At 43.0% G+C, this 16,841-nt stretch overlaps 1 protein-coding gene across 3 annotated transcripts in view; it reads right to left on the bottom strand.

Annotated features, from left to right (window-relative positions):
- MTHFD1L (methylenetetrahydrofolate dehydrogenase (NADP+ dependent) 1 like) overlaps positions 1-16,841 on the bottom strand; it is a 249,628-nt gene that overhangs the window by 28,293 nt on the left and 204,494 nt on the right. For all 3 annotated transcript variants that reach the window (XM_056567352.1, XM_056567354.1, XM_056567353.1), the window contains one exon: positions 7,947-8,047. In XM_056567352.1, the coding sequence (XP_056423327.1) occupies positions 7,958-8,047 (90 nt within the window). In that variant the 3' untranslated portion in view covers positions 7,947-7,957. The remainder of the gene's footprint in view (positions 1-7,946; positions 8,048-16,841) is intronic.

Here is a 16,841-nt window from a genome sequence, read left to right as displayed (position 1 = left end):
GTCACTGTGGTACTTGTGACTGTCTGCAGGCATCCTCCATTGCATGCAATTTTTTGGTGGGGATCGTCCATAGCAACGGTTCACAAGTGCAGGACCTCCGCCCCAGCAAAGGTGCACAACAGCACTTGGGGTTGAGTTTCCTGCTAAAACCATGTTCATGCAAATATAAGCCGACATGTCTTTGCTCAAGGCTTATACTAATGCACCCTTTTATCTTATTGGGTAGCATTCACCTGTGAGGCCTGCTATAAATGAACCAACCAAGGGTGGGGCTTGTAGCTTGTCTCCCACCTCCCCTTGTATGTGTGCTCAGTTCACACCGGAGATAACTGGGGAGCAATCTGAAAGTTGGACCTAAGGCTGCTGTAAATCGGTTCCTGGTTTTATTTATCTGGCCAGGTAGGTTAGTTGGTAGGTCCCGCACCACTTGAGAAACCTTGGCATGGTGTGCGGGCTCAGGTGTGTCCATCATATAAGGATATACTGGCTAATGTCTCAATTTTACATCAGTTTTGAGGGTTAGCTAATGTCATTGTTTACATCTCAGGGGTGTGGAAATAATAAAAAAAAAAAACTACTTGTCCAAGGGACTAAAGCGGAACACAATCTACTTGTCCCTCAAGAAAATCCACTTGTCCTGGTAAATTAAATAATTTAAACCAAAATAGTACGATCCCCCACTAGACCACCAGGGATGGATATAAGATCCCTTTAGACACTGCTGTCAACTTTAACAGCGGTGATCTAATGGTTTAATAGCGGCCACGGTGATCGCAGCATGCCGGACTATTAGCGGCGGGAGAGCTGTAGCTAGATCCTTTTACACCCGAGGCAAGCCCAGAAAATTGCCCCCCCCCCATCTGACCCCTATAACTCCAATTTTTCCATATACAGGGATGTATGAGGGTAATCTTATGGGCCGTGATCTGTAGTTTTTATCGGAACCATTTATTATCAGAACTTTTATTAGGAAAGGGGCTTATTCACATGTATACGCACTTTTTAAAATATTTTAATCACTATTTTTCAGTCTTCATAGGGACTTATATATGGAGTCATTTGATTGGAAAACACTGAACAGCGCTGTGTTACTGGGGGGATTCTGCTTCTCCAGTTTATGTGGTGCCTTTTATTTACTCTAATTATGTGTCAGAAAATGCTGGAAGTTGCATTTAGTTACTAGATAACTACAACTCCCAGCATGCCCTGATACAGCCTATGGTTGTGGGTGTTGCAGCATGTTGCACTGTACAGTTAAGGTTATTGTGTAACATGCTGGGAGTTGTAGTTTTGGTTTGTGTCAGCTGCAGAGCCATAGGCTGTGTCAAGGAATACTGGGAATTGCAGTTAGTAACTACAACTCCCAGCATGCCCTGATGCAGCCTATAGCTTTGCAGCTGACCCGAACCAAAACTACAACTCCCAGCATGTTGCACTTTATAGTTCTACAGTTTAGATTATGGTGCAACATGCTGGGAGTTGTAGTTTTGGTTCGGGTGTGTTTGCGTGCATCCGTGGGGCTCTTGGTCAGCGGTGAGTATGAAGGGTGGGATTCTGGGGGTGCAATTCAGTGTGGGCGGCTAGAAGACACTAAAAATAAATAAAATTATATAGCACAACTGGCGGCAGCACTTGTCAGTCCACCCCTGTACAAAACATACATGTATACACATATACATACATATACACACACCGGGCCACTGCCCCCTATATTATACATTACATACATACATCATACATACAGACACATCATACATACACCTGCCCCCCCACATCATACATTACATACATACACACATCATACATAGTCATCATACATACACCCGCTGCTGCCCCCCATCATACATTACATACACACATCACACACACACATACACACACACCATAAATATACACCATACATATACACACACATCATACATACACCTGCCACTGCCCCCTATATCATACATTACATACATACATCATACAAATGCACACATCATACTTACATACACCTGCCGCTGCCCTCTATATCTTACATTACATACACACATCACATACACACATCATATATACACATGACACATACACCATACATATGCACACATTATACATACACCTGCCGCTGCCCCCTATATCATACATTACATACACACATGACACATACCATACACACATCATATATACACATCACACAAACCATACACACCATATATACACATCACACATACCATACACACATCATATATACACATGACACATACATCATATATATGCACACATTATACATACACCCGCCGCTGCCCACCCCACATTATACACAACCATACACATATACATATATACACATGACACATACATATGCACACATCATACATACACCCCCTTAATACTCCCCCTTTATAAAGCATTGGTACGGCCTCACCTGGAATATGCTGTTCAGTTTTGGTCGCCTGTACATAAAAGGGACACTGTGGAGCTGGAAAGGGTGCAGAGACGAGCGACTAAACTAATATGGGGCATGGAACATCTTAGCTATGAGGAGCGATTAAAGGAGTTACAATTGTTTAGTCTTGAGAAGAGACGTTTAAGGGGGATATGATAAACGTATATAAGTATATTAATGGCCCATACTAAAAATATGGAGAAAAACTGTTCCAGGTTAAACCCCCCCAAAGGACGAGGGGGCACTCCCTCCGTCTGGAGAAGAAAAGGTTTAGTCTAAAGGGGCGACACGCCTTCTTTACCATAAGGACTGTGAATTTATGGAACAGTCTACCTCAGGAACTGGTCACAGCAGGAACAATTAACAGCTTTAAAACAGGGTTAGATACATTCCTGGAACAAAATAACATTAATGCTTATGCAGAATTATAAAACTACATCCCTTCCCCTTATCTCCTTACATGCTTCCCTTCAATTCCCTGGTTGGACTTGATGGACGTATGTCTTTTTTCAGCCATACAAACTATGTAATCATACATTACATACATATACAACCACCCTTCCCGCCGCCTGCATGCTCAGCCTCCTCACCTGAGCCGGTGTGAGGTCAAATCCCCAGCCCGTGCAGTGCAGTCTCCTCACACATGTCCTTTCCCCTCCCCCCGCTCTGTATTTTCCCCCGTGAATACTTGAAACCTCCCCGTGATGAATTAGGTCCTGTGTAGACAGAGCGGGGGAGGGGCTGTGTCCATCCTCATTCTCCCCCGGTCTTCCTGTGTGCAGTGCTGTGCTCTCCATCCACCGGGAGGGGGGGATGAGGGGGCGTGGTTTAATCATCTCCAGCAGACTTGCCACCTCGGGCTCTGCTCGGGCTCAGCTGTGAGGTGAGCTCCCCTCACACCGGCTGGGGGGCTCGGAGCAGCAGCCCCCGGCTACTAAAATCAGCTGGGGGCCGCCACTGCCCTCTCCACTGGTGCGCTGGTGTGATGTGCAGACTTGCATCGGCTCCTGCACCCTGAGCGCTGGTGTGATGTGCAGACTTGCATCGGCTCCTGCACCTCACACCAGCATTAAAGAAAAATAAGGGAGAAGTCGGTCTGTCCCTGCTTGCCCGATACAGGGCTAAATCTATAAAAAATTCACCTGCCCGGCGCCCAAAACTACTTGTCCCGGGCGTCGGGCGATAGGATTTCCACATCCCTGCATCTGCCACAGGAGTGAATCCATATTGTGATCCATAGGTGCGGGTTCTCCACTCCAATGTAGGTGCACAACTGCACTTGGGGTTGAGCACCTTGTATCACCTTTAGATCATGCTAATATAATTGTCAAAACCGCTGTAAAATCAGCCACCCCTGTGAAAATCACCAATTTAGACCTCAAATGTACATAATGCGCTCTCACTCCTGAGCCTTGTTGTGCGCCCGCAGGTCACTTTACACCCACATATGGGGTATTTCCATACTCAGGAGAAATTGCGTTACAAATTTGGGGGATTTTTTTCCCTTTTCCCTAAAAGTATGGGGCAACACCAGCATGTTACATTTTTTTACACCAACATGCTGGTGTAGACCCCAACTTTACCTTTTCATAAGGGGAAAAAAAGGAGAAAAAGCCCCCCAAAATTGGTAACGCAATTTCTCCCAAGTTCGGAAATACCCCATATGTGGCCCTTAACTATTTACTTGAAATATGACAGGGCTCCAAAGCGAGAGAGTGCCATGCGCATTTGAGGCCTATTTTGGGGATTTACATCCGCCACCAAAATACCCTACGGCAATGTTTCCCAAACAGGGTGTCTCCAGCTGTTACAAAACTCCCAGTATGCCTTGACAATCAGTGGCTGTCCGGCAATACTGGGAGTTGTTGTTTTTCAACAGCTGGAGGCTCCGTTTTGGAAACAGTGTCGCACAAGACTTTAAATTTAAAAAAAAATATTTTATTGGGGAGGGGGGGGGGGGACTGTGAAGGGCTATATGTATATGTCGTGTTTTAATTTTTATTTTGTGCAGTGTACTGTTTTAGGGTACATTCACACGGTCGGGTTTACAGCGAGTTTGAGCTGCGGCGGAAAATTTGCCACATCTCAAACTTGGAGCAGAAAACTCGCTGTAAACCCGCCCGTGTGAATGTACCCTGTACATTCACAACGCAGAGTTCGCAACACAGAGTTTGTTACTTAACTCAGTGTTTTGCAACCAGTGTGCCTCAAGCTGTTGCAAAACTAGAACTCCCAGCATGTACAGTCTCTCAGTGCATGCTGGGAGTTGCATTTTTGACACAGCTGGAGGCACACTGGTTGCGAAACACTGAGTTAGGACACAAACTCTCACAACCAATGTGTCTCCAGCTGTTGCAAAACTGCAACACTCACCACTGCATTGATAGTCGAAGGGCATGCTGAGAGTTGTAGTTTTGCAAGAGCTGGATGCACACTTTTTCATAGAAAAAATGTGCCTCCAGCTGTGGCATAACTACAACCCCCAGAATGCACTTTGGCTGTGCATGCTGAGAGTTGTTGCTAAGCAACAGCAGGAGGTGAACAGGCCTCACCTCCTGCTGTATCCTGCCGCCTGCACTGCCGGGACCATCGCCGCTGCTGCCACCGCTCCTGCCACCAGGACCGCCGCTCCTGAGGGGACCCATGCCAGACTAGGGAAAGATAGGAGACCTCCGCCGGCCCCAATCTCCGCCTTGATCGCCACCCAGCAGGACAGTGATTGATCGGTTGTTCCGACCGATCAATCACGTGATCGTGAGGTGGCACCCGTGCCCTGTCTTGGACATCCCCATTCACCCTTTTTCCGGGTCACCAGAGACCCGATTGACCCAGAATCACCGCAAATCACCGGTCTGAATTGACGACATGGAGGGGTCTCAGGACCCCCCTGGGCAATTGCACAGGATGCCTGCTGATAGATATCAGCAGTCATCCCGGTCCAGTCCCTGCCCGACACGCGGTGGGGACCGAAATTCACATACAGGCATAGAGGTACGCCCTGGGTCCTTAACTACCAGGGAGCCAGGGTGTACCCATACGCCCTGGGTCCTTAAGGGGTTAAAGGGGTACTTCGGTGGAAAGCTTTTTTTTCTTTATTTTTAAATAAACTGGTGCCAGAAAGTTATACAGATTTGTAAATTACTTCTATAAAAAAAATCTTAATCCTTCCAGTACTTATTAGCTGCTGAATACTACATAGGAAATTCTTTTTTTTTTGGAACACAGAGCTCTCTGCTGACATCACGAGAGTAGGAGAAAATCCCCATAGCAAACAAATGCTGCTCTGGTCAGTTCCTAAAATGGACAGAGATGTCAGCAGGGAGCACTGTGCTTGTGATGTCAGCAGAGAGCACTGTGTTCCAAAAAGAAAATAATTTCCTCTGTAATATTCAGCAGCTAATAAGTACTGGAAAGATTAAGATTTTTTAATAGAAGTAATTTACAAATCTGTTTAACGTTCTGGCACCAGTTGATTAAAAAAAAAAAAAGTTTTCCACAGGAGTACCCCTTTAAGTACATGCCAATAAGTGCCTTATCTGTGGAGGAAACTTATGTCTTCGGTAGTATATGCACATAATATTCAAGCTACCTGAGGCACATAGACATGGGTTTTTAAATAACACCTTTGAGAACTTCTTGATTAATTTTTCATTTTAAACTAGTGTAATAAAGTTTTAGGGGCATCTTATGAATATAGGGGTTTTGTACTCCAGGCATTGCGCGTTTGGGGTAACTGTGCCTTTGTACACTGGAAGAGAGACCGCTTCGGCTCTGACACCACTAGGTACTTAAGCACACTGTTACCATGGGTGAACGCCAAGTCTGCACCTGCTATGTATGTCAGTGCTGCTTTGTCGGCAGAATACATATAACTATAGCAAAGAGTATATAGATGATGGCACTCACGATGTAGTAGCGAAGACTATTTCAACAATCGGTGCATACAGAAGAACCACAGGCAGAGACAGCAGGGATGGATGTGTGCTCGGGACAGACTGTTTCACGCGACATGCGCACTTTCTCTTGCCGGGACTTTGGTTCTGGCTAGAGAAAGTGCATGTGTTGCGTGAAACAGTCTGTCCCGAGCACACCCCCATCCTTGCTGTCTCTACCTGCGGATGTTCTGTATGCACGGACTGTTGAAATAGTCTTCGCTACTACATGGAGAGTGCAGTCAACTATATACTCTTTGCTATAGTTAATTGTGCCTTTGACTGTCCGGGCATGCTTGGAGTTGTAGGACTGCAACAGCTGGAGGCCCCTATTTGGGAAACAGTGGTCCAGTTCTTAGACAGGAGGGAAGGGGGAGGAGGTATGGGAGCTCTGCTAATAGAGTGTGACATGATATCACAGCTACCAGCCAGAAAGCTCAGCTGATAACATTGTTATTGTAAGTTGCTTTATTATACTTTTTGACACCATACAGAGGATGTTTCTTTCGTTGGGTAACCCATTTAAGGTAAATGCTAGAATGTTCAAGACATTACACTGCAATCTAACATGCAACAATCACAAGGTGGCCATTATCTGGATCCTAAGCTTATTCTCCATTCATAAATGTCAGTGCCTTTTTTTCTCAAAACTGAAAATACAGTAAGTGGAAAAAATGCTTAGGGTAATAACAGCTGGCACCTAAGTGACATGTATTATATGCAAGGATTTAGTCGATGGCTATTGCAGCTACATGTGACACCAATCCAGCCTGTTATCCACATTAATATTCAGACCACAGTAAATGTCTTAGCTTATAAAAAAAAAAATCTCATTTAGTGTCCTATAAGGCTGAGCCAATTTCCATTTCTAACACTAGAAGGTATGGAACCAGAACACTTTTCTGTAAAATGGCACTCAGAATAATAGGAGTACTTTCATAAAGAGCTTACCAAACTAACTTATAAGAATATTCTATTGATATGATATTAGGTAATGAAATTATCAGGAATCCTCAAATATATATTTATTATCCACCTCCCATAGTGCTTTAAGCATCCTGATCGACCATTTTCTTCACCTGTTTTATGTGCCATATTTACAAACAGCTTCATTTTAAATGTTAAAACCAGAAGCAGTATAGGGACTTACACCTTCAAATCTGATCTCCAGGCAACCTTCTAAGCACTTGAGCCTGTGAAAGAACTTGTATCAAAGTTACCTAAGGCCTCATATGCACAAGTTATATTACATTTGGAACAAGCTCAGAGTTGTACAGAACCAGAATATGAGACTCATAAGTTTGTGGGGTCATCCTATGAGGGAATACATCCATGCAGTGGCATGCTTAGAGTCTAAAGCTCCATAGCATGGTGCCATGTGGTTTCCATGAGCCCTTAGTCATAACACAAAGTCCAAACAGATTGGAGGTGAAACAATCAGATACACGTAATCTTCCCTTAAACCAATGAATTGATAATGGATTAGAAAATGTATATTGTGTCATATGGTATCCTACCAAGAAGCCAATTCTTACTGAATTCCAGTACAGACAGATTACCAAAAAATAAATAAAAAAAGGTGTTACCTGCGGCTTGTCTAAAACAGTCCTTTCACTTCCTCTGTATCAGGATCAAGATCAATGTCGTAGAAGCAAGGTCTTGTAGGTAGTCCTGGCATGGTACTCATCTGTGAAGATCAAATAGATGTTATTCTACTATGTATGGATTGGTGACATTCAATTCTTAAGACTACTATACCCCTCTAAGTTTGTAAACAGGCACAGAAAAGTTTATTTTTTTTTACATCAAATATATATTAGGTGTCACCATACAGGGTCAGTGAAATGGAGAACAGTGCGATAAAATGGCATGTGACTGGGGAGGGCGCAGCATTTAAGGCTTAAAGAGGAACCCGGGTGTTTTAAAGGATATCTATAAAGGGAATATGTTGTATGTTAGCAGATTAATGCTGCCCCAAATAGGAGCAACATGAAACCCCTACAGGCTCCTTTTCACTGGCAACTAAATTTTACTCTGAAATGCGGTGATGTTATTTTTTCAAATATAATTTTTGTTAAAGTTTTATATTTTACAAATATTAAAATATTTGTAAAATGTTTTCAAAAAGGTTATATGTTACAAAAAAAACAACCTTTAAATCAAGCCATGACACAGTGTAAGTGTTTGGGTGGTGGTAGCCCTTGGCTTGTCAACCAAGCTGACACTTCCCTTGTGCAACAGCTCAGTTGTCAGAGATAAAGGAGACGGTAAGGATTTAATGTGACCCATGCTTCGGGCAGCATAATTCTGTTATAGACCCCCTTTCAGTGACTGAATGGAGCCACAGAATATTGCTAGGATGTGATATATATAAGAGTAAATGCTTAAACACATAGCACATAAAAGGCAATCATTGGCTTTGGACTTTTTTCCCCTTAAAGTGGTACCACAAAAACACAACACAAGGTATGCAGTAAGCCCCTTAAATCCTGGGTGATGGTCTTTGCAGTTTATGAGAGGTGTTTACTAAAAACACATTCAAAACCTCCTTTAGGGTAGAGTCATACATGCCGTACTATGCTGCTGCATATTTTCCTACCTATTGAAGTCAATGGCAAGCAATATTTTGCTACCCATTGGTTTTAAAATGTACGAAAATATGCAACAGCAAATATGCAGCAAAATTCAGCACTTGTGACTCTACCCTTACGGTGTATTCACTTGTACAGTAATCTGCACATATTTGATGCTTTATTACACTTAATTATATAGAAAAAACATACATTTAAAATTGATAAAATTACATATAGGGAGAGAGTAACTGATTGAAAACCGAACAGAAATGGAAGCATACATGGAAGATGTGACCACAATGTTAGGATTACTGTGGCAGACATAAGTAGTGTTCACCAAAAAGACTCAAAATGCTGAAGGTAGCAGCAACCAAAGTGCCAAAAGTGCATACTAGGGGAGTATTAAAGCAGAAGTTGGGAATGGCAAAAAAGCAGGGAACACAAAAAAACAAATAGAATAAATACAATCATTACCAAATGGACTGATTAGATGTGTATGCTTCCACCACCCAACGTTTCGCTCAAGGCTTCTTCCGCATCTTCCATGTATGCTTCCATTTCTGTTCAGTTTTCCATCAGTTACACTCTCCCTATATGTAATTTTATCAATTTTAAATGTATGTCTTTTTCTATATAATAAAGTGTAATAAAGTGATGTATTATTGATTCATAAACGCCTTTCTTGTCTGTTTGTGATTAGCATTTGGCGTGGATCAGTCACGCATGGGAATTCTTTGTGTCCATTACATATTTGATGCTGCAGATATGATGCTGTGTTCAGGCCCGTCGCTACAGGACAGGCAAACCAAGCAATTGCTTGGGGCCCTGAGCTGGCTGGGGGGCCCCGAGCAGAGCCAGTGCTTGCCTGTCCTGTAGCGACGGGGCAATGCCACCCATCACCAGGGCCGGACAAATGCCTGACATTTTTTTTTAAAAATAAACTCACTTGCAGCTTTGGAGTTGTTCTCACCTCACCACAATCGCGCTCCCCCCACCCCCGCTGCACTTGGTATCTTCCCTCAGCCCCTGACTCTTCTCTCAGCCTTCAGCCGTCTGAGCAGGAGGAGGGGGAGGAGGGAGGGGAGCACAGAGCTACGAGGAGAGGAGACCGCAGAGGCTGTACAACATGGGGCCTGACTATAGTAGGTGTCCCTGCTGTATATATATATATATATATATATATGTGTGTGTATAAGCGTGTGTGTGTGGATATATAGCTATATATGTGTAGAAGCAGGTGTGTGGATATATATATATATGTGTGTACATATGTGTATGTCTATGTACTGTGCCTGTGTGTGTGTTACTTCTGTGGATGACTTTATATATATATATATATATATATATATATATATATATATATAAATAAAGTGCATGTGTGTATCTATATCAGTGTTTCCCAACCAGGGTACCTCCAGTTGTTGCAAAACTACAACTCCCAGCATGCCCGGACAGCCAAAGGCTGTAGTTTCGCAACCTCTGTAGGCATCCTGGTTGGGAAACACTGATCTATTCTATCTGTGTGTGTATGAAGCATGTACAGTATGTAATGTGTGTGTATGAAGCATGCATGTACAGTATGTAATGTGTGCAGTATGTGTATATAATGCATGTACAGTATGTAATGTGTGCAGTATGTGTATATAATGCATGTACAGTATGTTATGTGTGCAGTATGTGTGCTGTGTGTGTATATAATGCATGTACAGTATGTGTGCTCTGTGTATATAATGCATGTACAGTATGTAATGTGTGCTGTGTGTGTATATAATGCATGTACAGTATGTAATGTGTGCTCTGTGTATATAATGCATGTACAGTATGTAATGTGTGCAGTATGTGTGCTCTCTATGTATATAATGCATGTACAGTATGTAATGTGTGTAGTATGTGTATATATAATGCATGTACAGTATGTAATGTGTGCAGTATGTGTGCTGTGTGTATATAATGCATGTACAGTATGTAATGTGTGTAGTATGTGTGCTCTGTGTATATAATGCATGTAAAGTATGTAATGTGTGCAGTATGTGTGCTCTGTGTATATAATGCATGTACAGTATGTAATGTGTGCAGTATGTGTGCTGTGTATATATATAATGCATGTACAGTATTTAATGTGTGCAGTATGTGTTCTGTGTATATATAATGCATGTACAGTATGTAATGTGTGTAGTATGTGTGCTGTGTGTGTATATAAGGCATGTACAGTATGTAATGTGTACAATATGTGTGTGTGTGATGCATGTACAGTATTTAATGTGTACAGTATGTGTGTTGTATGTATGAAGCATGCATGTACAGTATGTAATGTGTACAGTATGTTGTATGTGTATGATGCATGTACAGTATGTAATGTGTACAGTATGTGTGTGTATGATGCATGTACAGTATGTAATGTGTACAGTATGTGTGTGTATGATGCATGTACAGTATGTAATGTGTACAGTATGTGTGTGTATGATGCATGTACAGTATGTAATATGTACAGTGTGTGTGTATGATGCATGTACAGTATGTAATGTGTACTGTATGTGTGTGTATATGAAGCATGCGTGTAGTAAGTAATGTGTACAGTATCTGTGTATGATGCATGTACAGTATGTAATGTGTACAGTATATGTGTGTATGAAGCATGCATGTACAGTATGTAATGTGTACAGTATGTGTGTATGAAGCATGCATGTACAGTATGTAATATGTACAGTGTGTGTGTATGATGCATGTACAGTATGTAATGTGTACAGTATGTTGTGTGAGTGATGCATGTACAGTATGTAATGTGTACAGTATGTGTGTGTATGAAGCATGCATGTAAAGTATGTAATGTGTACAGTGTGTCGTGTGTGATGCATGTACAGTATGTAATATGTACAGTGTGTGTGTATGATGCATGTACAGTATGTATTGTGTACAGTGTGTGTGTATGATGCATGTACAGTATGTATTGTGTACAGTATGTGTGTGTGTATGAAGCATGCAAGTACAGTATGTAATGTGTACAGTGTGTTGTGTGTGTATATAATGCAATTGCCCCCCCCCAGACAAATTTCCCCATCACTATTAAGAATATCCCTGTTAAGGACATACCATGCCCCTTCTAACCCTCTCGGCCCTTGCAGGGACCGCCGGGAGGTAGTGCACGCCGGGACATCACTGACGTCCCGTGCGTGCGCCCATTGGAAAGCAACGTGGAGGAGCGGAGCAGCGAACAGGACATGCGCTGGCCAGCATGGTAAGTGACCCGCGGCACATCAGCTTCAGTGCTCCGACCACCGCTCCTCCAGTCCCGGGACCTACTGCTATGGTGGTCGGAGCACTGAAGTAGGGCAGTAAACAGGCATACAGCCTCCAGCCATACACTGTATGGCTGGAGGCTGTATGTCTGTGGGGGAACATACTACACCTAATGTTGGGGAACTATACTGCACCTAATGTGGGGTAAACTATACTGCCAACCTAATGTGGAGAACTATACTGCACCTAACTGTGCCGTACCTAACGTGGGGGAACTGTTCCGCACCTAATGTGGGGGGAACTGTGCTGCACCTAACGTGGGGGGGGAACTGTGCTGCACCTAATGTGGGGGCCTCGTATCGACATTCGCTCACGTCGTGCTCCCAGAATTCAAGGGCCGGTGTTACTACGTCATGAGCGCCCTAGAGCGTGACGTGCGTGAACATCAAGGGGGGGGGGGGCCTCCATGTCCATTTTGCTTGGGGCCCCCAAATTCCTTCAAACGGCCCTGACTGCACCTAATGTGGGGGACTATACTGCACCTAATTTGGGGAGCTATACTGCACCTAATGTGGGGAGCTATACTGCACATAATGAAGGGGACTATACTGGACCTAATGTGGGGAGAACTCTGCTGCACCTAATGTGGGGGGAACTGTGCCGCACCTAACGTGGGGGGAACTCTGCCGCACCTAACGTGGGGGGGAACTGTGCTGCACCTAACGTGGGGGGAACTGTGCCGCAGCTAACGTGGGGGGAACTGTGCCGCAGCTAACGTGGGGGGAACTGTGCCGCACCTAACGTGGGGGGAACTGTGCCGCACCTAACGTGGGGGGAACTGTGCCGCACCTAATGTGGGGGGAACTGTGCCGCACCTAATGTGTGGGCCTCGTATAGACGTTCGCTCACGTCGCGCTCCCAGCATTCAAGGGCCGGCGATACTACGTCCTGACGCCAGCCCTAGAGCGTGACGTGCGTGAACATCAAGAAGGGGGAAGGGGGGGGGGGGGGGGGAGTCTCCATGATCATTTTGCTTGGGTCCTCCAAATTCCTTCAAACGGCCCTGGCTGTGTTCAATCATTTTATTTATATTGAAATCTGCAGTTTCAAATCCTGCGCATCAAATATCCGCAGTATACTGTATGTGTAAATACACCCATACTGTGCTTTGCTGCAAATTTTGGTGTGGATCTGTAACATGTCCTAATAATTCATCATTTGTCTTCAAAATATTGACTTACAAATTTGTATTATATGTCTAGTAGCCCATAGGGAAAAAATATTCGAGAGCAAATTCATCAAGCACGTGATTGAGGATTTGGAAGAAACATGTGTTTCACATGGTTTGCAGAATACTGCAGTTTATCTTTGAATGAGGATCTCATTTTACAAGCTTATTAAGCTTTGCCAATGAAAAGAATAGACTGAAAAGGTGACTACAGAGAATATGTTGTGTTTCTGACTGGCAGACATGACCGATATTGAAACTTTAAAAGAGTGCGTGGAACTCAACTGGATTCCAGGGCAACACAATTATTGGCTTAGATAATTTGATTAATTAGATAATTTCACAGTAAAATAATCCTCGTGAGCGTCTGGCTGGATGGTTATTGTGACCAACAATAAAAGCCTTGTGGTTTATAAAAACATTCAGAATGTTGTGTGCAGGAAATCCCAAATGTATATAGGCATGTGTTATTTCATGTAAACTGGCTTTAATGCATTGATGGGACTGTCCAATAAGTATAACCCCTATCCATTTACCCTATTCGGATATGCATATGTCGTGGAGAGAAGTCTTGCTATGAGGGTCTCATTCTGGCATGCTTAGGCTGTCCATGTATCACATGAAAAGACACTCATCAGAACGACTACTACCTAACACTACATTTCCCGGCAGTAACTAACTGAAGGGAAAACGTCTAGCGAGGTGTAAAAGACACCTGTTTACCAGACTGGTCTCTGGAGTGAGAACATTACATGGAGAGTCAAGGGGTCTGTAAAGGTTTGCTCACATTACATTTCTTCCCTCCGTGGCACAAATAAGTCAGCAAAATGTCTGTTTTGAACTCAGAGCATGGATTGCCACACAGTGAGCAGCTGACTATGTTCGGGAGACTTTACTCAATGGGGCCTGTGTGTCTGTGCACGGATATGCCGCCACCCAATTTTGCCGACATATCTGTACCATAAAGGGCTCAATTGGCATATGAGTAAAAGCTGCTTCACAGGCAAACCAATACATTTGTGAATGTCTGTTGGGGAAGTGAACAATTTGCATTTTTTTTTATATATGTAATAAGCAACAAGTGCCATAGGCTGGGTCTGATCTCCTCAAGTGCCCAGCATTACCATCCTACATAGCAGCTGGAAATCAAACTCAGGAGGAGACGAAGAGCCCCAGAGGGTAAAATGCTGGACTGTTGAGGTGGTTGACTCTGATCTGTGCTGCCTATTTGCATTAATAAAAAAACATGGTTTAAAATAATTTCAAAAAAGGACTCGTCCATTGTCACAGTTAAAAATAATTAAGAAGAAAGGGTAACCATTCGGTAGTTTTCTGGTGTGATGGTGCTGCAGTCCAGTTATTCATGTGCATGTAACCTTCTGATAACTGAACATTTTTAGTAACAAACATCCCTATGTGTCCACACCAGATGCTGAAAAAAATATACAGATAACTATCGTTCTTCTAGACAAGAATTTACAGAGGTAACTTAGGGAGCATCAATAGTCTCCATCTAAATATTTGCAATGTCTCCCCACTCATCTGACACAGAATTCCAGATGCTATAACAGTTGTCATATAAATCAAGGCACAGCTTGCTTTGTGTTGTAACCATGTGGAAGACTCAAGATTTATTTTAAAAAAAGGTGTGACTGAATACAGTCATATGGTGTGCCACGCAGGAAAAGGACTATGAAAATTCTCAACATCTCCAAAATGACCTACTTCATGGTTCATTTTACTCAGTGGCCCAGCATGATTACCTTCTTTTCACTGGGGAATATGGAGGTGTTTTAGAGTTTTTACATTTTTCATAGTTTTGTTACATTTTACCAGCAGACATGGGGCCTCACTAGGTCCCTGCCTGCCGTGACACCTCCTCAGAACCCCACAATTGCATCAGAGGAGGGGGTGGGGGTTAATCAGGTAAAGGAGGGAGCCTGCTCTTGCTAACCACGGTGTGAATCCAGCCTTATATTTCGGACCTGTTAAAAAGAAAGATCCCGATAGTTCAGTTTTTTGTAAAATTTAAGTCCATGGTATACTATATTGTTTGACGTTTGTTTTTGTCTTTTTGTTTAAAACTTGCAACTGACTACTATCCATGAAAAAAGGCAAACAAATACAAAAACAAGACAGATGACCTTAAAGGGGTACTCCGCTGTTCAGCGTTTGGAACAAACTGTTCTGAATGCTGAAGCCGGCAGCCTGTGATGTCATAGCCCGCCCCCTGATGACATCCCGCCCCGCCCCCTCAATGCAAGTCTATGGGAGGGGGCGTGACAGCTGTCACACCCCCTCCTATAGACTTGCATTCAGGGGGCGGGGTGTGACATGAGGGGGTGGGGCTATGACATCACGAGCTCCTGGCACCGGCTCCAGAGTTCGGAACAGTTTGTTCCGAAATCTTTTTTTAAAAGAAAATACACAATGTTTAAACAGTGACTTTAAGAGAAATCCAGTGCAGGATGGATGCAGTTAATGAGTCCCTTTATTCAATAAAAATAGAATCACATGTATCAGGCATGAAACAGGATGTAAAAACCTAGCTAATATTGAAGTGTTTAATGATATGAGCAGAGTAAGGTTCCATTCACATGGCAAAAAGTTCCGAGCAGACATTTCACGCACTGCAGGCACCCACTCAATCAGTTGGTGCTAGAAAGGCTCAGACATGCGCCATCTCCATTGACAGCAATGCATGTCTGAGTGAATTCTGCTAAAAGAATAGACATGATGGTCCTTTCAGCACAATCCAGAATCTGAATTTCTGCAGCAGAATCCTAATAAAAACAATGGAGGCTTTCTCCCCCTCTGGCCTCGATTGATAGATCTACTCTGTTTTGATAACGACGACTCATGGTTCAGAGGCAGCATGAAAGTTATGACAGGTTCTCTTAATGAACATATAAGGATTACTAAGGTCAGAAAACTAAGTTGTACTGTATATATTTCAGTGAATAACAAAATACACTGAAAGAACATAGGATATGTTAATTCATTTTCAATATTCATTTATAAGATTTCATAATTTTACAGTAACCTTTACACTAGCAAAATCAATTTAATTAGTTAATTGTTTCCAGCCATGTAATATAGGCATATATTGGGGGAGATTTATCAAAACCTGTCCAGAGGAATAGTTGCCCAGTTGCTCATAGCAACCAATCAGATGACTTCTTTCATTATTCAGAGGCCTTGTTAAAAATGAAAGAAGCGATCTGATTCTATGGTTTCTATGGGCAACGTTTCCTCTGGAGAGGTTTTGATAAATTTCCCCCATTCTCTGACAAGTGGTAAGTGACAAGAAAGAAAAAAAAAACATAATTTACAGAAAGAGCAATGGGGCAAAACTAAATGTTTATGACTGAAATTTGTATCAGGGTTGAGGTTTCTGGAGGAATGCGCCAAATAGAAAAGGATTTAGGTAACCTAGAGGAAGT

This window comes from Hyla sarda, chromosome 3 (genome assembly GCF_029499605.1).
Source record: "Hyla sarda isolate aHylSar1 chromosome 3, aHylSar1.hap1, whole genome shotgun sequence".
Classification (NCBI taxonomy): Eukaryota; Metazoa; Chordata; class Amphibia; order Anura; family Hylidae; genus Hyla; species Hyla sarda.
This window is presented reverse-complemented; position numbering and strand designations above follow the sequence as displayed.